Genomic DNA, 21,843 nt, shown 5'->3' with positions numbered 1-21,843 from the left:
TTTCCAAGAGGGGGCAGTACAAGACTCCTGAAACTTAAATCAGCATACAGTCCTAAGTAGGAAAAGAAAACATGCAGACCTCTTTCAAAAATATTTATTGCATTCAGCATTTACTTTTTCCTAATTAAAAGGTTCTGATAAGTGCTCACAGCTGGCACGGTCAGACACGTTCATCACATTACTCCGTGACATCTTGGAAAGCAAACAGAAAAGAAGGAATACTAATACAAGAGGTAGGTGAAGAGCCTTGTATTCACACAGCTTTATACAAAAGGGACAAAGCAAAATACAATCGTGTCTGCAATGACTGCTAAGAGTCAATTATTTAAGCTGGTTATAGAATGATTCATGGTTTGGCATGACTGCTACAGCTCCATTTAGTTAAAAACTGCAAGTTTACCACACTGTGCAGACCAATAATTGCGTTCATAGACAATTTTTAAGCCCGTTGAAGGGCTCCTTCCCTTTTTCTATACAGGCCTTGTTCAGATGCTGAGTAAGAAGCAACACAGAACTACAGAGCCACTGGGAAATGAAACACTTATCTTCTGTGAACAAATTTTAATGTGGAACTTCATGTCACAACTAATAGTCAGCCCTGAGTAAGCCAGAGGAAGGTCCATGGTAAGGTACAGATTTCCCTTTTTTTTTTTTTAATTAATTGAAAAAGCCAGTTGTTCTTTAGATAATTTAAAAAAACAGAAAAAAAAAAATGTTTAAACAAATAATCTGGGCTATCCGAATCACAAAACAAAAGTGATCTGAAATAGTTTAGCAAAATTAAAGCTTTTTAATTCATCTCAGTCATGCTTGGATGGAATGATGAAAACACAAACAGAACTGCACTCTCTTTTACTTCACAACTGCCCTCATTCCTGTTAGCTGAATGTAGAGAACAAGAGGTGACAGGAGAAAGTGTAGTTCAACTTACAATCCTGATGTTAGGAAAGCTGCAAAATGTCTTTCAAAATACATTTAAATATTCCTTATATATCAAAGTGCTACTCTGACTAAAATCGGGTATCCTTGAAAAGTATCATTAAAGCACACTTAACAACCAGCATGAAAAAAATCCTCTCGAGAATGACCTGCATCCACAAGGACTGAATACATATTTTTCTCCAAAATCCTTCTAAGTCTTCTGTGGTTACTGAAAGCACACAAGCAATTATCCCTTCCCCCTCTTCCTCACATGAGGCTTTTAAGGGAGACTGGAATGACTTGAGAATTAACGTCACCTTCAGAGACAACAGCTTGGGTAAGAGATGCACTTAAGCCATCTTTCTACATAATAAATACAATATAAGTCTGCAAGATACACAAATAAAGTCTGACACTGAAATACACCTTTCTCCAAGAATCTTACTGCTCATTACAGATTTAGTTTAAAACCATCTGTTCATGATTTAGTTCAATTGTTTTTTTCCCCACAGTTATTAGACTTTCCAGTCTATGACATTGGTGAGGCTGTAACTAGGCACTAATGCCCTCTTCTCCTTTTGACACACTGTGAGGTCATTTCATAAGATCCCATTACCACCAACATTTCATCCAACTTTGAAGTCTGACACAAATTTCCTGTTGAAACATCCTAATCTGCCATTAGAGCATTAAAGTGTGTGAAGGAAGAAACTTGGCAAGACATGTTAACCCAGCTAAGACTAGTTGTATGCAATTTGGAATATAACTACTGTTTTCAATGCACAGTTCCTAACAGCAAGTAAATACTCTTCTTCACTTGTCCTCTGGAAAGGAAGAAGAAATATGCTAAGCTACATAAAGTTACAAAGAAGTTACATATTACTCTAACTAGTTCCAAGCTTTATGGAACTGAAAATTCTAAACTGAACTGAGAATGTGTATTTTAAAATTCCAAAACTTCAAAAGATTTCTGTATGATTCAGCACTAAATTTCTATGGATCCCTCACTGTTACTTTCCAGTAGAACACAGCTTTGCCACGCTACATAAAACCATCAAGAGTACTTATACAATCCAGAGTCTATCCACATCAGTTTTTAATGACACTTTCTCCAAAATACCTTTGTCACTTCTGAATGTTTCTCCCGTTGTAAAACTTGTTTTATACAACCTCACATCCACACATACAGAGATCACCATTTCAAACAACTCCATTTCAGTGTCACACAGCAATAACAAGGTATCCATTAGCACGTATATATACATACACACAAACTCATGAAACCTCCAAACTGAAGGTGAATTAGTGACTCCAACTTCTATCAGCAGAGCTCAAAACATATTCCAGCAACACAAATTCTACCTCTAGGAAGAAGTGCATAAGGTGAACCCCCTGTAATACTGTTACTTTTCACAAAGCAATTCAGAAAGAAATAACTTTAATAAAGTATGAAATTCTAACTCCAACGTTTTTAAATATTAAAATATATTAAATTATTCTATATATTTAAAAATATAAAGTTGACAAGTTAATTCGAGTTCAGGATAACTTTGGGACCTCTGCTTTTTGTAAACATCCCCCTCATCATTAAATGATGAGCTGGAAAAGGTCAGAGGAGAATCGTTCTTTAGTACACAAGATTCTCATGCTGTGTATATTTTCAGGACAGAACAACTGTTTTACAGTGTATTCATTCACAAAAACTAATACTGAAGAAACAGACTTTTAGGGAAGTATTTCCAAAAGAAATAGTACTACTGCAACATGAAACTGCAGAGCCACTCAGCCACCAGAAGAAAAAAAAAAAACAACCAATAATCTTATCATTTGAGAATTCACCCTAAACAGAGGACTGTCTACTCTAAAGGACAATATATACATAGGAGGGAAAGGACAGATAGTCACAGAAGTTCAGTTGTTCCATTATAAACATGACTTTACTGAGAAGAATACTTCTTTGAACTAGGAAGAATTTGAAACAAGATGAGTGGATTGGAATGCTTAGCATCTACCCTAGGACTCACACAGAATCAGCAAAGACTGGGATGGTTTCCAGGTTTGTCTGTTCAGATGTGTTGCATTGTGGAAGCATTAAACAAATTGTGAAAATGTCCACTTCACTAACTTTAATCCAGGTCAACATCAAATTCGGAAGAGGAAAAAAGCCTTAAAATGAAACGTTCACATTTGTGTTCTGCTTTCAAAGCAGGATCCAAACATGATGTAATAGATTCAAGGCAATTTGAAATCAATATTACCTCCTGAAAGAGAACATCCTAGATATTAATCTCTTTGAAACCACAATACAGAAGGTAGCATAAGCACCAAGACCTTGAGATGAAAGCCTCTGAATCACAGACAAACTCCCAGAGACATGGGCAGTTCATCTTTATCTGACATGAGTATCTGTTCCCAGACCATTATGTGTATCATTAGAGAGATTCTACATGAAGTGGCCATTAATAAATGTTGACCATGGAACTAGCTAGACTGCCACTAATCCATGCCAGGTATTAATCTAGTTGAATGCATTTTTTTTTTTTTTTTAAAGTTCAAGAGAAACGTATAACACTAAATGAAATTGACATTTTAAAGACAAAATATCTGAAGATTGAGTATTTGCTAAAACATTTAATTGCTCAGCTCCTGAATGGATTCATTTGTGTGCATCTGTCCTTACAGAAAACAGCAATGCTCAAGACACTTCACAAACTTTTACAGGCTATCAGTCAGTGCCTAACTGTTGCCCTGGAATCCAAGAACGCTTTTTATATAGGCAACTTTACTACCCTTATGGGATAAGGAGGAAACCTTTTATATTGTTGGTTTTTTTTGGTGAAGTTAATACTACTATCAGGTGCCAAGCCAAGAGCTTTAGAAATGGATGCTGATTTACAAGGATGACACAGTAATAGTAAGAGTCCCCCAATCTCTGCACACAAGTGATATTATGGGTAAGATATTTATGCCACTCTCAAGCTCTACTGAAAAATAACCAGAATTACTGGTGATAACTGATATTTATCCACAAAAAAAAAAAAAACGAACCAAAACCAACACAACCCAGAACAAACTCATTTCATCCTTGTAGCTGAACTAGCCTTCATTTACTGAAGCAGAATCTGAAATTTGCAGCTTAAATTTACACAGGTCTGATATCAGTCACTTACACAGTTTAGTTTCCACTGCAGCTTAGGCTTAAACCCTCTGGCCAACAGACAGGAATTCAGAGAACTCCAGATCTGTGTTCTGAGAAGTGGACTACAAGACAAAGCTCAAGCTCACTCTAGTGAGGTAAATGAGTACTGCTTGTATTAGGTGTGAACAGAAATAAGCATCTCCACGCATATAGTAGACTACGTTATGTGATTGTTAATTTTCAAACAAATTAAGGTTTCTCTGACAACCAAGAAATGCACTTGACCATTTAGAGCAGAAACAGATCACGCGCTTTATACAATAACAAGTAGTTTATGGCCTCGCCTACCTGCAAATGAATTCCTTCAGCAGGTACACAACGTATTGCTCAAAGTCATAAAAATATATATTATCTTTCCTTTAGCATTTAGATATATAAATATTTTACTGAAGAACATGCATCATTTAGATAAACAATTGTAAGAACATCCTCTAAACATGGGGTTCTTTGACATTTGGCCGTATAAAAGGATTACACAAAGGTAGCTACTCAAATCAAGACAAACCAATACAGCAGTGAAGAGTCCATTGTGTGCCAGTCTAAAGTTAAGCACCTCTTGCAACAAGTTATGTAATATATACACACAAGAATGCATCATAAATGAAGAAAATAGCATAAATCCATCTGTATATTCTTCAGTCTTGTTCTGTCTCTCAACTTACTGTTCACTTTTCTGCTCTTGTTTTCCATTCAGCTCTTGGTCAACTCTGCTTAGTAAAGAAAACAGTGATGTTAGAACTGTGTTAAAAACAAATTTAGTTCGCTTATATATTACGCAAAACTATTAACAGAAAAAGGTGAAAGCTCTTGCATGGAACAAGGTTTAGCATGTAAATATTGAATAGTTAAGATTTTTATTAAATGCAGTTACAATAAGATGTTTAAAAAGTCCGTTTTCTTACTTCCCCCTCAAAATTGATTAAAATTGTTAAGAAGCCATTAAAGTAAGCATAGCATTTGAAAAGCACAAGTACATTTTGACTGCACAGCAAGAAAAACGTTCTGTACTCTTACTAATAAATACAAGCAGGAACACAAGTTCGCAGTTAACAATACTATCAGGTGCTGCTACGGATGAACTCATACACTGCAATATTAGTACAGAATTTTCTTCAATTTTAAGTAACTAAGCCAAGAAGGTAACAGCAAAAACTTAATTAACAAGAGTTTAGTGGCTCCTTAATTGCAGTACTTTCCATCAAATTATAAGACTCCTTTGACTACCCAGGAAAAAATCATTTTTGAGGAGTTTCTGTATCTACCTTGGGCCACTGAACAACATGTTGCTTCGCAGAAAGCAGGGGATGGCTCACAGTGCTGCATGAAACGTACTTCTCATCTTTAGATCAACTTCTCATCTTTAGATCTTTACAATCAACTACACTCTTAGCTTTATCTTCTGGAAAATAATGGAGATCACTTAACTTTAGAACCAATCATAGTTCCAAAGCAACAGAGGCTCAGGATAAGTTTCTCTTCTAACAGAAGAACTGGCTAGCCTATCTGCTCAGTCTCTCCAATGATAGCCAGCCACTTTCTTCAAAGTGATTAAAACAATGACAACTCTTCCAGGTCATGAACCCATAAAAATAGGAGGCAGATGTTCTATTTTTTACAGTTTTATGAACTGCACCTAAACATATGGATTCAGTAAACCTGGAGCAGTGGAATTTAGAAACATTCCTAATTAAGGAACGGTTTACCTGCACAGCATGCTGCTGCAACTCATCCCTGTCCTCACTGCAGTAACTTAGGAAAGCATATTTTGACATGACTTGTAGAATTACAGGAAGCACGAGAAAATATGGTAAGCTAATGCAAGTTGGCTATGCACTGACCTATAGCTGGCAATATAAATCCACAGTATCACACTCTAGCTTCCAAAATGACGTGTACATAGCCAAAGAATTCCTACTGCCATCCACAACACTCTTCATAAACAAACATCAACATGTCTCCTTTCCCATATTACAATAATGCCTACAGCTGCTTTCAACACAATATCTCACAACCACTTCGTGCCTGTGATCTTTCCTGTCTACTTCAGTTTTGAAGTAAAACTTTTGTGAAAAGTATTGGTAGTACAAGTATTGACACTGACAGGGATGCTAAAGGTGGGTTTCTTAAGTTCAGCTTTCTTAGAAATCAAGGTTACAACACCACAGGATTCTCTTAATGGAGTAATTCATAGTGAAGTAGCTTCATGTGCAAGTTTTCAGAGAAAATTATTTTTTTCAATTTTCATTTCACTGTTTCTTTGGTCATCCAAGTTAGACAATAAGCTTCCCTCAACAGTTACACACACGGAAGAGTAGGCAAATGAAGTGAAGTTAATAACAGAACACTCTAGTACATTTGTTAGTTATACAGTAAAAAGTAAAAGCAAAAATAAAAGTTATCACAGCTATTAGGATAGCTTGAATGATTAGCAAGAGACTGAAAGTTTGCAAAGTGAAAATCTAATGACTGTTACCAAGGAATATACACACTGCAAATACAAACAGCACTCAAAACATTAAATTGCATCTGTGCAAGTTAAAAAGGTAGTTAATATGAAACTAAATACATATTAGAACTTCCTCCACAGTTGTGCCTCTGCTGCATACTACAGCTTAGCACCTAAAAACAGCTCTTTAGACATCACTTGTTAGAAACAATGAAACAATTGAGTCAGTTCATACAGAAGCATGCTTTTGGCTCTTGAATGTGGTTAAGAATCCACACACACCCCTTAAAACTCAGAATCACATTTAATAGTAGACACTATTTACAAATACGTGAGTTTTCAGATGTTACTTTCATGCATAAGAACTAGGTCACAAGTGCTTGTTTATATTTACAAATGCTTATTCCTTTACACAAGCCAATCATCTGGGGGTTAGTTGCAGTGCAAATAGTCTTATCTAGATGCAACCCTCATCAAAACATGAATATACCTTGTTTGTTTCTTTCTAAACTTTTCTTCTTCATACCTTGGTGGGGAAAAGTTTGATTTCAGTAAATATACAAAGGCCAAATTCAATAGAAGCTACAAACTGCTATTACTGTCAATATAGTTTGTGGAAACATGCCAAGTTTTTAAATGAAAAAAGCAAAAAAAAAAATTTTGCATTTTCAAGATAATTAGTATTAAATTTTAACTACCAGAACAACTTCCTGTACAATATTTATCCATCGCTAAAGTTTTAAGTCTATACTCTTAATAGTTTAAAACCAGATATCAAACACATTAGTCTGATAATTAACTACTATAAAGGATGAGCTTGGCTGACCTCTGAAGACTGAAACAGGCTGCCCAGAAAAGCTGTGGATGCCCCATCCCTGGGGGCAAGGCTGGATGGGGCCCTGGGCAGCCTGATACAGTGGTGGCAACCAGCCCACAGCGGGGGTTGGAACTGGATGGGCTTTAATGTCCCTTCCAACCCAAGCAATTCTTTAGTAGAGAAAGTCGCTTTATAAGACTTGGAATGACAGCCTGAATTTCCCTAACATATCCTTCAAAAAATCCCCAGAGAAAATTCTCAGAGTAGCAGAAGGCTGCTCCAACTTTGTCACATCTTTCACCCTCAACAAAAAAAACTGCATTTGCTCTATGCTAAAAAAATAAAAAGAAATTCACAACTAATGCCAGCTGAATGTTTACTGTGGTACCCAGCAGTCAGTTTATCCAACATGGGTGTGATGCTCTGCCCAAAGTGATACTACACTATCTTCCTTTATAGAGTTCCCCATGAGCCATCACATCTGTGATCACCTATTGTGGTACATAATCCATGGACTCTGTATGTTATGCTTTCCAATTAATCTACTGACAGAATTATTATTTCCATCTAGCTTTTTCAAGAGACAAGTTTACGATTTCGCTTTATTACTGCAGCCACTGATTCTGTTCAAGTGTCACTGTCACACCTGAGAGCAGAGTTGTGCTGACATTAAATAGATATTATATGGCAAAGATCTGAAAGGAAGAGCAGAAGGAAAAAAAGAAAATCAAGGACATTAGTACTGCCTTCCCCTCTCTGCCGATGTAGTTTCAGAAGTACAATGGGTAGAGATTCAAGCACTTTTTATCTACAGCTTTCTTCAAATGAAATCCCTACCCAACTGATTATTTCACTCCTTAATTTGTATTGCAGTTTAGCATGAACACTGAAAATACTATAAGTTCAATGTAAGTGCACAGCATTTCTTACTCAAGCCATTTAGCATACAATAAGTAGAACAACTGCAGCAAGGCTTAATCTACAGAAGACTAAACACATCATAAACAGCTAATTATGTGAGACACTATACAGGAAAGTCCTTGCACATTAGCATTCCTTCTGTAGTATGGAATATTGAAACTGTGGTTCAGCAATTCCTCCTAGACATAGCAGTTTTATTAAATATCAAGTATTACATTCAAACCAACCACTGAATATATTATACAGCACTTCCTACACATGGTCAACCTAGAACACATTTGAACTATAAGACGTACTGTTTTATGCATTCTGGGATGCCAACGTATTCCATGGGGATGAGTTCAGCTAGTTCTGCCAGAGTAAAGACATACCTAATTTTCTGGCTGAATTTTGAGCTGTGGAAGAACAAATGCAGGGTACAGTTACAACTTAGAAAGTATCCATTAGATCAATATTCAAACAGTCAAACATTTAAACTTTTAAAAAGAATAATAGCATCCATATTATTACCTAATAAAAGGTTTTGTGATGGCCAGAAGCGTTCTGATGAACCAAGAAGGATGAACTATGATTAATGACTTCAGATTTTTCCTTAACCTGAAGGATGCAAACATTGAACATGATTATTAGAGCAAAAAGTAACATGACAAAAAGCTTCTTAATATATATATACACACACACACACAAAACATTTTTGCAATTACAACTTTGTTATTTAGATCTAGCACTCTGATATCCCATTACTTGAAATTACCAACTGCCCTAAGAAAACACTAGAAAAATACCTAGTCAGAATTAAAAGGCTACCATCATTTTAACAACCGAAGTTACAGTATTTTTTTAACACATTTGCAATGAAATTGTCAAGGGACCCACCTTATTATATTAGCATATGAATGTTTAACAAAGTACTACACTGTAGCAGTACCCACCATTCTAATGCTATGATTTCACTTATAAAAACAGAATTAAAAAAAAAAAAAAATCAAAACATATCCATACCATTATTCTACACCAACAAGATGTCAGAAGAGATTTTTCAATACAACAAACAATATACTTCACAGTTACATCTTAATGATTAGCAGACACCTCATTAAACAGCACTGAACACAAACACTGGGAGAAAACACCACAGAACTTCTTACCGTCTGTCAATTTGCTGGTAACACTTCCTAAGCCAGCCTATGCTTGGCATTTTTCTCCGTGTTGTCGCACCATTCAGGTACACTATCATATAATTCTCTGCTACTAGTAGCTCTAAAGTGCCAATTACATACCTGCAAACACAGGGAAAGAAAATGCTCAAGTGAACATTTGTGGATATTGAAGTAGTTCCTAGTACTGCCCAAATATGCCCAAAAAGGAGAAGCTGACAACAGTGTTAAGCAACATCCAGTCACTTTCTTCCCCTGGAATTAGACACAGTTGCTGTATTGTTTTACCCTTCCCTCACCTAAAAGAAAAAGCTTCACAAAAAAAAAGACGTTATTAAGTTTTACAATATGAAGCCAAGGTAGTGTTCAAAGGCAGGTGATGACTTACTTAAATAGATTGTCCATTAGGTATCTGTAGTTAGGCTGGCTGCTTTCAGGCATAAAACAAACAGCAAACACAACAATGGCATTTAACCCATCACCATAATAACCTACAAAGAAAAAGACAGCAGTAGTGACTACAGTGATTATATCGTGACCACTTTCACTCAAAGAAAAGTCATGAATGTACAGCAAGTTTTTCCATTATTTCCCTTAAAGAGCTTTGCAAACACCAATGGTATATAAATGGACAAGCACACACACGCACACTATACATCACCTATCACCAGACTGATCTTCTGGAACCTCTTCTGGAACCACTTGGACGGAAGAGGTAAGAACGTGTCAGTCTGTTTCCAAAAACATTTTGCTTATAATTATTAAATATATACGTATTTTTTAAAGTTAATCTACTTTTAGGGAAATAATGGAAACAGATGCAATCAAAGTGCTGTACCTATACTCCATATCTCAGTACATTTAATGTTTTTGATGGCCAACTTTTCTTCCTACCTGAACCTCATAGATTGTTAAGATAGAGTCAGTAAATTGATTTTTGCCTGAGCAAACTAAAGCTATTTCTTTCAACACTCTTAAAACCAAAAAAAATTTAGATCATAACACTGAGACTGTATAACTTCTAAGCACATTATGAATGGTCATGTTAGGAGCTGAACACAAATACATTCTGCAATTTTAGATTAAAATGCAAGAAGTAGCAAACTAAGCACATGCTTTACACTACAACAAAGCACAGCATCACTGAGTCTTTCCAATTTTGCTGTACCACTGCATCTCAGCTTCTAGTAGTAGTTTCAACAGATCCCCTCAGCGCATCACTAATTCTTACCACCATGACTGATAACTTTTTTATACGGTTCGATTGCCTTCATGTCCACCCTATGGTCCTGTTCGCCAATCCTAAACATACGCCAGCGTCGACCATCCTCTTTCTCCTCTGCTGCTGTATATTCAGTAAGTGATCCTTTTCTAATTACATCAGTAGTTTTTGGCTTTGGAAGATCATCTGCCGAAGTTAAAACATGTTCAATATCCATTATGAATACTGCATACAGTGATGGCCAATTATAACACAGGTTAACCATTTTGCTATCCAATTTAAGTCAGTCAATACATTTAGCTGAAGGACATCAGTTCCCTCAGTCATGACAAAAGACCATCTCATCAACATCAAACTTTTATCAAACTACTGTTAGCTTTGTTTGCCATGAACTGCAGTTTTATATTTGAAAGCGCATGCAAGGTTCTGATTAGGTAAGAAGCCTACTTAACAGGAAGCATTCAGTACACTGACCTGAATGGATGTCACCAAAATAGGCAAAGTGGTTAACTCTGTGATAATCATACAGGTTACTTGATCACAGATTTACATGGAAGCATAATTTAAAATATTAACACTATCTTGCAAGCAGACATGCAGGCATTCTATTAGAAATTAGATCTAATTTGTGTGTGCGCACAATCACTATACGAAATTTATGCTGACAGCAATCTGTCAAAAAAATTGCTCCAATTAAATAAATGATTCTTGACTTCGTTGCATAGACCTTACCCAAAGCGAGAAAAACCTACTGCAAGTTAGTTGTCTGTTCCCAAGACAAAGCTGTTAACTGAAACTATCCTTCCAGGAAAATGAAGGCAGCAGCATTAAAGGAAGAAAAGACAGAAACCCTTTTCAGCCACTTTTGAAAAACAAGGCACAAATATCTGGAACATTTCCTTAGCAGCACTGCAAAGCTAACCCCAAACACCAGCTCTTCGTCTCTAGAGTTCTCAAACAGACTCGTTTCTACAGGTAAGCCCAGAGCCTCTGTTACCAAATCTTGACCTGCAATATCTTAGGTATTAAAAACCCTTGCTTTAAAGAACGTTTTCCATCTATTTATAAGCTACCCTGGAATGAATAACAGATTTTTTTCATATGTAACAATGAAAAGAACTTCCTGTTTTCTCAGGATTCTTTTTTATTATTTGCAGCACAAAACAAGTAATAGTCAAGGTCACGTATCTATAGTTTCAGATACATTTTTAAGTAGTATGTTTACAGAAGTTTAACTCCAACTGTTTGACCAAAGTAAAAGTCCTTAGCTTACATTAAAAGGGCCCTAATTATAACTAAGCTGCAAGTTTGAAATTTGTGCTCTAACTCCTACACAGAACTTTGTTACTTCCAACAAAACTAGATTCAACAGATTTTGCCTATAAAAATATTATTAACAATCTACTCATTTCGTAAGGATCATTTCTGTAGCACTTCCACCGTGGCTATAGGTAAGTTAACTTCAAACATATTTCAAGTTGACAGAAAACATAGGTTTTTCTACTACTTCCAGCCAATACAGTTTGCGAAGTCTGAAGAGTTCTGACCTTTTCTCAGTTTCATTTCAGCAGTAAATTACTCAGGTGTTACTCATTTTTTAAGAACATCATTTAGATCTCTTTAAATACATAGGCTTACAATTCACAAAGTCCTGATACGCTAATGTGCAACCTGCTAATATTCACGTTGCTTACCTCTATACAGAATGGAATTATAACACATGTAAAGCGTATGTTTGTACCAAGGATTTGCATTCACTTTACTTTATTGGAGTTAATAGCTATTATGTTTGTTTGTTATTAGTCAGTCAGCATAGGATTTGCTTTTTAAAAATTGTCTCTATCTAATGACTTGCATGAGAAAAGAAATTACAAGTCACAGTTCTTTCCCACCTGAAGAATAAGAAAACATCCTGTGGCAACATACAAGAGCTACAAAACACTTACCTTCCCATTCAAACTCATTGCTATTCTCTGAAGGAGTATCTAAGTCATCCAAATCAATGTCTCCGCTCTCATCCAAGTCAGACAAAACAGACTCCTCACTGCGATCTAAATTTAAGCTAATATCTGGAGCTGTAAGTTTCTTCCTCACTTTGGTTCCATTAACTGCTGCATTTAAAAAAGCAAATTTGTTTTCAAAGCTCAAGTGAGTTTAGACGAGCACAGTAACAAGACAACTGCACTTCCCCAGAGTACACAGTAAGTTAACGCCCACCATTTAAACAATGTATCCCTACATCAGGAATTAAAATATACATGGTAAAAAGAACACAACTTGGGAGACTAAAGTTCAAGCCCTTAAAACGTTATGTTTACCCAACTGCATACATACTAAGGTCAGAGGGAGATCACCTTACTATTAACAAAAGAAAAATGTGAAGTGCCTCCTCCACTAGTATTGCAGACAGTGCAATGCATTTGTATTCCAGCCCTTGTTTTTGTCAGGAATCAATAACATCACAGCTGTCTTTGAAAGAAGCAATATACAAGGCAAAAAAAAAAAACCCAAACAAACAGACAAAGCTAAACGACAATACTATGAGCAGATTAAGGAAAGTGTTAGGCAAATACACAACGTGCTCTTACACAAGGCAAACATTTGCGTGATTTAGGCAGCAGCTGAAAGCAGCAAATAAAGATATTGATCCAGTACTGGAATTATCCAAGATAAAGCAGACAGACAAGATCCAAAACAGCTGTGTTTGTTTTTCTTATCTTTTGGACTGCCAAAAACCTTAAAAGGCCTGAAATACGGAGCTAGACTAAGGGAGGCCCGACCTGATGCAGAACAGAAATCAAATAACAAACCAAGATTTTAAGATCAGTCATGAAATGAGTGTTATTTATGTTCATTATTACTCAGATCCCTCTGTTCACATATGAATATGTCATTTAGAATGCTGATCCCTCAAGCCTCATCAACAACAAAAACAACAAAAAAAGTGAATCAACACAAAACAGAGTTTTAGGACAGCCATTTATGTAGAAAACCATCAGCCCAACTACATTGAGATGTTCTTACCAGTTTCACCTTCTGTTCCTGCTGCAGCCAATATATCTGAGTCAACAGGATCATCCTCTGGCAGGGGCCTGACACACAAAATAGTCTTTAATAGTAGCTTCCACTAAAAACACACTGTGGGTTGTATTGATCCAAATGCACATGCTATCTAAATTCAAGCTGGCAGTAAACAACACAGCAGAAATTTCCTTAAAGCATTCACATTATGAAATGCCAAAGTACTAGTTGCCACTGGTATCATCTTTAGGAAAACTTACTGTATTCTTGCTTGATAAAGTTTAATGTTAAATACATCACAGAAACAGTACTTTTTTTTTTTTTATAAAACAGAACATATATGAAGTCAATTTTTTTTTTTTTTTTTTTAAATTTCTTTGTAGGTCTGAGCATCACAGTACTCTTACATGCTAGCAGCTTTGCTCAGAAGCATTGCTTCCTGCAGTACTCAGGCCCTCAGTCATTGGTGATTATAAGCAAACAGTCAGAAAAAGTTCATTTAACACTAGAAGAAAACAAAGCTGAACTTACACTTTCATACTGGTAACATCAGAAATTTCAGTATGGGCATTCTTATATTACTTACACACTAACATAAAGCTATCCCTTTCCAGACCACAAAGAAACAAGGCACAAAAGCCTCTCAAGATCACTATGTTAGTGGAAATCACTGCAAGACTGAGTATTAGTTTATCAGGAAAATAGGGACAGATTGTTTTGGATGTTATGTATTTGATTTTTATTTACAAAAAGTTTAAAACCTTGGAAAATCTTCATCTTGCCATTCTTCCTTAAACTCAACACCTTCCATTCTCCAGCCAACTTGAATTGTTAGTAGTTACTCCTGATCAGCCAGAACCCCTTGTCTTCTGGACTGCAGGCTAAACAGCAGCTACAGGAACATAAAAAGATATGGTTCAATATTGCAACAATGCATCCTATCACTTACCACCAAGTTGAGACATTGTGTGGAAGAAACAGGGAACAGTCAACAGTTCATCCCCTCCCACCACAGCCCATCCTCACGCTTTTTTTTTTTTTTCCAAATGCAAAACTACTTGTAATAAACTGCTTATAATAACAAAACTGTCATAATAATTTAGGTTGGAAGGGATCTCTTGAAATCATCTAATCCAGCACTCTGCTCAAGCAGAATCAATCTTTAAGTTACAACAAAAGCTCAGAGTAACCTGATCTTTCATTTGGGATTACACCATTTCACTCCACACTGTATGAAAAAACAAAACCTGACAACTCTCTAAATTATATGAGAGATACCGAATAAAGGTGTAGTCTGGGGAAAACAAGCAAACAAACCAGATGGTCAGGTCTAAAATACAACTCAGCTCTTAAACAAACAAAAAACACTTCAACAAAAAGAGCACTCACCCAGAGATGTGCAAGTTGAGCTGTGGTTTTTTCAGGCTCACCCATCACCAGCAACAGGGCATCCCCAACAACAGAACATAATAAACCATTCTGCTATGATACAAATCCAATCCAGTTGAAAATCTTGGCTGTGTTGGCTCTAAAGACTGACAGGAACGGGTAAACTTATCAGTGATAGGAAAAGCATGAAAACAGGAAATTGAATTGTATTTTTAAATGTAAAGAAGCAATTAAGGTAGAGCCCAGTAAGTACAGAGTTGGAATACAATCACACAGCTAATCAAGCTAGAGAGACAGTTTATTCCTACATGGATAAAAAGAAACAAGTATGCTTACTATTCAGTAGAATCAACTACTATGGAAAATGTCAATTTCTCTTCTCCTGATCTGATAATAACCACAGACCGATTCTCAAAAGACCTGCAATGCTTAAGGCTATACTAAACAAGCTGCACAATATAAAAATTTAGAAGTATTTTGTTGTTAAAACTGTATTACCAGAAACAATTAAGCTTGAATTTGTCATTAGTGCTTTTTTTTTTTTTTTTAACTGACTTTTCCTTCCTCCCACACCCAGGAAATAAATATAAAGCTTCTAGAAGGTAACAACCTAACTCTCCTTAGCAGAAGCCTTTCCTTCTTTGAGTTGTTCATCCCCTGCAGCTCAGTTGTAGGCAATACGTGCCCACACAGTCTTCAGGTCCCCAGTAAGAGTCCTCCCAGCGCTCCTCTTCCTATCTGTCCATTTTGACTAGTGTGCTGTCTGGAATGCTTTCTTGCTGCTTGAATCATACCACCTTCCTCACAAAAATACGTCCTCTCTCATTAGATGTCGACACCCTTGGTATGAAGTTCTTCCTGCGTGCTAACCTGCTGAGTGTTTGCAATAATGAATTTAAAGAATTTGCTTGGGGATGAAGTTCTGTCCCCATCAGCAGGAACAATGAATTTGTACACAGCACTTGTCTTGAGACACTGAGATGAAGCACAAGAAGTGGCACAAGATATCCCACATGCTCAAATGAAGAGAACATAATGGTTACAGTCAGCATGGAATGAATTATCTGATACAAAGACACAGCTCCCTAAAAACAGAATAAACCTAAAAGAAAATCTCAACTGGTTATTCCATTCTTAAGGGCAGATAAAGAAAGGAAGACAGCAAAAGAAAAGACAGCAACCAACTCAGTCACTGCACGAGTGGCTGTAAGACACTGTGATCACACTGCTGTTCCCCCAAGACTTCAAAGCCGAGTTCTGCCCTAACAGCATTATCACCACTCATGACGAACGCTGAGCACCAATTAACATCTGTTAATTTCAGATGTACCACGTTTCAGTGCAGAAACAATGCCTATCAGCATAAAGGACAGGTGTGGGGTTTGGAAGTTATTTGTGCTGTAACCAAGCTAAGATACTTTTAGAACACGCTTCCCACATCAACAGCTTCTCATAAAGGTAGATGTGAAAACCATCATCCATTAAATACTGCGCAGTATAACTGCAAACAATTTAAAGGGCAAGCTCCAAGTCCTACATCAGAAAAGCACAAGTTCAGGCCACTTCACTTCCACATCCTACTCGAGATGCAGGTTAATGAGCTGCGGATGTTTTGACTTCAAGTTTCAGGAACAAAAGCACTGTCACTTGTCAATTAGAACAACGTAAGAAATTCAGAAAGAAAGGTAATCTTCAGTTTTAGGAAAGTTGAAGAAGTGCAGACTTCCAGGATGGCTGATTCTGTATCATCATACCAGTGCTTAGAAAGTAAGAACAAAGCTCTGCTCATACAAGCTAAAGCAGAGTTTAGGATTGTTTTCCTATGGCTGCTGTGGTAGTAGTGGCTTTTCTTTTTTACTGCGCCCAAGTCTTTCTAAATCAGCTGTAAATGAAACATGTAAATTTTAAACTTGAAAGTATAACACTAATAATGCAAGTCTTCACTAGTCACGTAGAGAAGCAATTAATTTCTGACTGCTGCTAGCACTCGTCACAGCCAACTCATAGTTTCTCAGAACAGCAGATTTGTTTGCTATTACTCTCCATGTAATGTACAGAAATGGAATTAGAAGACTGGAAAATATATCAGGTCAGAAACTTCAACACAGAGAACACCTGGCTGCAGGACTGCCATGTGGTTCTGCTTTCTTCATGCAAACCCTGGACTTCAGTGACCAGCACTGCTGTTATACTTCTAAACAAGTCAGAGCACTACAAACAGGAAGAAGTACTGCAAGGCACCACATCACCGCAATCACTTCTCTGCTGCAGCTAATGAAAGGATCTGAGTGCAGACACACAGGTTAAACCCATGTAAATACTTAGCTGAGGTGTGTTACTGCTTGCACCAGAAGCCCAACATGGGTGTTCTCATCCCTTTCCTGGAAGGAGGGCTGGTTCTCAGCTCTCACCAACATGGAGCTGGCTTGGTTTGGGTACATGTATGATACAAGCATAGCATGGTTGAGAAGACCATTGAGCTGTCACTGTTTGATGTGGCTTACAGCTACACACATACTCTAAGACGTCCTGATATTTAAAGGAAAAAAGACAACAGAATGCCTAAAATTTACTTTTGAAGAAGGCCTGTTGCATTTTGAGAGGCTTAATTATTTTACTTTTTAAACATTTTCTTTCACCTTTGAATTCTCTGAAGAACACAAACAGAAGATAAGCATTTGTGTGGCCACATCTATACATCCAATACAAAGACCCATCATATTTGGTCCCTGATGAGGATATGAGGATTACAGCATTTGAAGTAGAATGAATACAGAGTGTACTCTGCAAGACTCCTGCAATGAGGAGTTCACTGCTGAGCTCCACCTGACACACACAGGGCGCACTGATGCAGTCCCAGTGAGCCAAAAAATGGTACGCTGCTGTTTTCCTACATTTCACCTTCGCCTTTTCATGAGAAAGATCAAATGGAATTCCACATTCCAGGCATTAAAGAGATGCATCCAAGAGCAGTTTTTAATTTCAAAGCACGCCAGAAGAATACATATATATAATTTTCCTGCACACAGATTCATACTGCAAAGCTCCCTGTAATTTCTAAGTATTTCCATAACCCCACTGGCTTTGAGAACAAAGCCACACGAACCCTTGAAAACATATCCCAGATACAAGGACAGGCATCCAAGTCGTGTCACTTGCATGTCAGCACAAGGAGGCAAGGCACAGCCCTCTGCTAATAGCAGTCTTCGCTGCCTTTCCTCAGCAAACGGACAGAAATCACTCGGCAAAGCAAGAGAGCTGCAGGTTCGCCGGGCGCACTCAGCGCGGTGTAGGAACGCACGCTGCTGAACTCGCCGGGACTCACAGCTCAGTGCCGATCTGTCAGCCAGACGACAGCACTGGCACCCGACCGAAGAGCAAATGGGATTACTTGCTGAGAACCGACTTAACCAAACTCGCCAGCTACCACGCAGCTACACGTTACACGAACGGCTGACGGCTCAGAGGCCCAACTGCGACAGCTCTGCGCCGCTCACCGCTGCGGCTGTTCGGCAAAGCCCTACTGCTGCCCATCCCTCCCGCATCGCCGGGCACTGGAGGAGCAGCCCAGGCCCCGCAGCCACACGGCCACACGCAGCCACCCGGCCCACGCCGCTCCGGCCGCCTCTCGCTACAGGAAACGCTGTCCGAACCCGCCACACACCACACCACACCACACCGCACCGCACCGCCCCGCTCCCAGCGCCGCAGCTCGGGGAACCGCGCCCCGCGACGCAACGCTCCCGGCCAGGCCCCACCAGGCTGACCCCGCTGGCGACTCAGCCACGGCTCCACGTCTCGAGACCCCGACTCCCCGCCGCCTTCCCAAAACTCCCTCGGCCGTACCTGGCGGGAGTCGGACGGGACGATCCGGGCCTGGCCGCGGCGGACGCGGCCCGAACCGCCGCTCTGCCTTGCGCGCCGCCCCGCGCGGCCCCGGAAGCACGCACCCCGCAAGCCTCACGTGACCACCGCGCCCTGCAATGATTGGAGAGCTCACACACATACGCCAAAGCACGGCCGCCCGCCGCCCTCTTATAGGTGGCGCACGCGCACTTGCTGCTCGCACGCGGACGGCCATTGAGAGCGCGAGGCGCGCAGCTGGGCGGTGCCTGTCTGAAGGCTCTGGTGGGGCGGAGGTGGTGAGCAGTCCTTGTGAAACCAGGTGGTACCGTGCACCCATAGCAGGAGCTCGGGGAGCTACGCAGAGCCTGAGCTCACCGTCCTTCGGCAGCAGTAACGACAGAGGTTATCGCGGGGAGGAGATGGGAGAGCAGTGCCCGAGGTGCAGAATGCTGCCTGAGAAGCTGCTCTGTGAGTCCCGCCCCGCTGGAACACGGTGGGTTGGGACGCAGCAGCAGGAAGGCAGCGTTTGCACACACAGAATTCATGAAGCTGAGGGGCAAGATTCATTTTTTAATCGGGAGCTCATTTCTGCAACAGTACATCTGCTGGAACGTGAGCGTATGTATTGCTGTGTGCGTGCCAACAAACTCAGCTGCACAGAACTGGCCCTGTGCAGCAACATTGCTGCAGTCAGACTGTGACCAAACTGAATTCCTGCTTCTCGCAGCCAAAAGGCAAAGGTGCACCAATGTCTGTTTGAGCCCAGGGTACAGCAGGAACCTGGGATAACGAGACACGTGTGTGGAAGAAGGGTAGGAAGAATAAAAAAGTGATTTAATGGTGCGTGACGTGAATGGAGAAACCTACAGTGTAAGAATATAGTGCTAAAGAAGAATAGAAAGCAGAGACACTCACCCCCCTCCAGCAAAGATGAAATCTAAGGAAATAAAGCAATTAAGGTAAATTTGTTAGAATATTTATAAGGAATTAGTATAATTCACAGCAAACAGCCTGAGGCCTGTAGGCATTATTGCAAAATAGGCTTATCAGGTAATAGTCACAAGCACAAAGCAAGAGCGAGCTTAAGTGTAAGGAATTATGAAGCTACTGGCATGAGAAATACAATTAAACAGGAAGGGGAAACAGCAAAAGGAAAATGGTGTTTTGTTCTCCCAACTCTGTTGTCACCGTTTAATTTTTTGTTTGTGGAGGTAACAGCCATGAAGGTGATAAAATAGCATTATTCCATGCTTCAGGGCATTACATTTTCCTGGCTGCACACCAAATTTACCATTACTAGTGTACATATTTTGAGCAGCTCATGCCCATAGCATCCCAGTTTTTAATAGTGCAGATCTGATTACAGGAATTCTGTACACAGTTTGTAAGGTTCTTGCTCGGGTGTTTAGGGCTGAGTGGATAGAGATCTCATTCTGCTGGTGAACAGCTGGAATTATTCCAGACGGAGCTGGGCTCAGCTGAGCTCTGAAAACAGGCTGTGTGACAACCTTCCTTATTCTTCATCAGACCTGTAATATGAAAAGGGCCACTATTACGTATTATGTCAAAAGGTTTAAAGTTAATGTTTTAACATGTTTCATACAAAATACTGTTGAGCTTTTCTAAATGATAATTTGGTTGCTGATAAACTCAAAACTGCCTTCAAATTGCTCAAATTGCCATTTGCAGGGCACCACCCAGCCAGCAGAGCTGTGCAATTTCCCATTTCTTACACGGGGTGGCACAACACGGCTGGAAATCTTTCCGGTGCTCCTGGGTAACCTAGAAAACAAGCAAACAAGGGGTCAGAGAGAACTACTCGCAGATGTTGAATAATTCTGTTTTTAAACATCAGACAGCTGCAAATATAAGCAGATTCTCACAAGAAAGCTTTACCAAAGAGAGCAGGCTTCTAAGAATAATACTCTGTCATGTTAATTTTGCCCTCTATGTGGAAAAATCAACTGCTATACAACTTCAAGTCTGAAATAATTCACAATTAACCTGTATATAGAAAATAATAATCTAAAACTACTAAACACAGAAACATTCACATTTTCATGGTCCTTTCATATTTTGCTTATTAGTAAAATGCCGTCTATTAATTCTAAAGTAAAAAAAAAAAAAAAAAAACAAACCCTGTGTTACAAATGCCCTCTTTCAACTGATTCAGGCAACAGCTCAGGAATGTTGGAATTTAAAAATATTTGTTTGAAAGTCTGAGTTTGGATTTGGATGTAATTCCTCCCTGCCATTTTCCCTGTAAAGTGTAAAAACATTTTTTCTCCAACCTTTTCTTTTTCACTTTTGTCTTAGGCACCTGTGCTACACAATTACAAGAGCAACATATTATACAGTAATAATTCTCAGACATGTGGACAGGAACAAAGTAGTGTACAGTATTCTGATATTCCTGTGGTATTCCTGTAGGGTGCGTCATCATTGTATTTATAAAGCCGTGTGTACAATTGCAGTCTGTTATCACGCTGACGTAGCTAGCTAGTAGTGGTAGTTCTATCCTCTCTGTATATCATGGGAAAAATACTGAGCAGAAAGTGATCCTGTCCTCATCACGGTCCTCCAATACTGCAATACAGTTTATCCCAAACCTCCTTCAGCTACTTCAGATAGAACCCACTGTGCTGTAGAGGACTCATTCTTCATAATCAGAATTGCACTTCCCATGTCTGCTGTTTTGCCCTTATGTCTCAGCAAGTACCTTGTTGATTAGCAGCCACAATAGAAACTGGATCTAGGTGAACATTTGGTGTTTGTAAATTCAGCTAGGGAAGTACAACAGTATAAAGAATGTGCAACTTTCGTAACAGCCAAGCCAAACCCCAGACCATTTTGAAGATATAACTATTATCTTTACTTAAATTGAATCTGTTCATCTGTGTGTGA

The 21,843-nt window shown here is 38.8% G+C and overlaps 1 protein-coding gene across 3 annotated transcripts; it reads right to left on the bottom strand.

Moving 5' to 3' along the window:
* Positions 1-80: 80 nt before the first annotated feature.
* BNIP2 (BCL2 interacting protein 2) lies at positions 81-19,016 on the bottom strand. 3 transcript variants are annotated; one of them, XM_042875778.1, is made up of 12 exons: positions 18,940-19,016; positions 15,094-15,239; positions 14,466-14,596; positions 13,708-13,775; positions 12,630-12,794; positions 10,693-10,869; positions 9,850-9,952; positions 9,453-9,584; positions 8,815-8,901; positions 8,601-8,699; positions 7,057-7,092; positions 81-4,827 (listed from the first exon to the last, which is right to left on the bottom strand). In XM_042875778.1, the coding sequence occupies exons 3-12, from the start codon at positions 14,513-14,515 to the stop codon at positions 4,779-4,781; spliced, it is 966 nt and encodes a 321-aa protein (XP_042731712.1). In that variant the 5' UTR covers positions 14,516-14,596; positions 15,094-15,239; positions 18,940-19,016; the 3' UTR covers positions 81-4,778. The 3 variants fall into 3 exon arrangements, with proteins under 3 accessions (XP_042731712.1, XP_042731713.1, XP_042731715.1); XM_042875779.1 differs by lacking the exon at positions 7,057-7,092 and having other exon boundaries at positions 81-4,830; XM_042875781.1 differs by lacking the exon at positions 7,057-7,092.
* Between the last annotated feature and the right edge of the window lie 2,827 nt (positions 19,017-21,843).

This window comes from Lagopus leucura, unplaced genomic scaffold, assembly GCF_019238085.1.
Source record: "Lagopus leucura isolate 7727_CA_CO unplaced genomic scaffold, USGS_WTPT01 Super-Scaffold_100015, whole genome shotgun sequence".
In the NCBI taxonomy this organism is placed as follows: domain Eukaryota; kingdom Metazoa; phylum Chordata; class Aves; order Galliformes; family Phasianidae; genus Lagopus; species Lagopus leucura.
The sequence above is the reverse complement of the archived record's forward strand: the minus strand, read 5'-3'. Positions and strand labels throughout refer to the sequence as shown.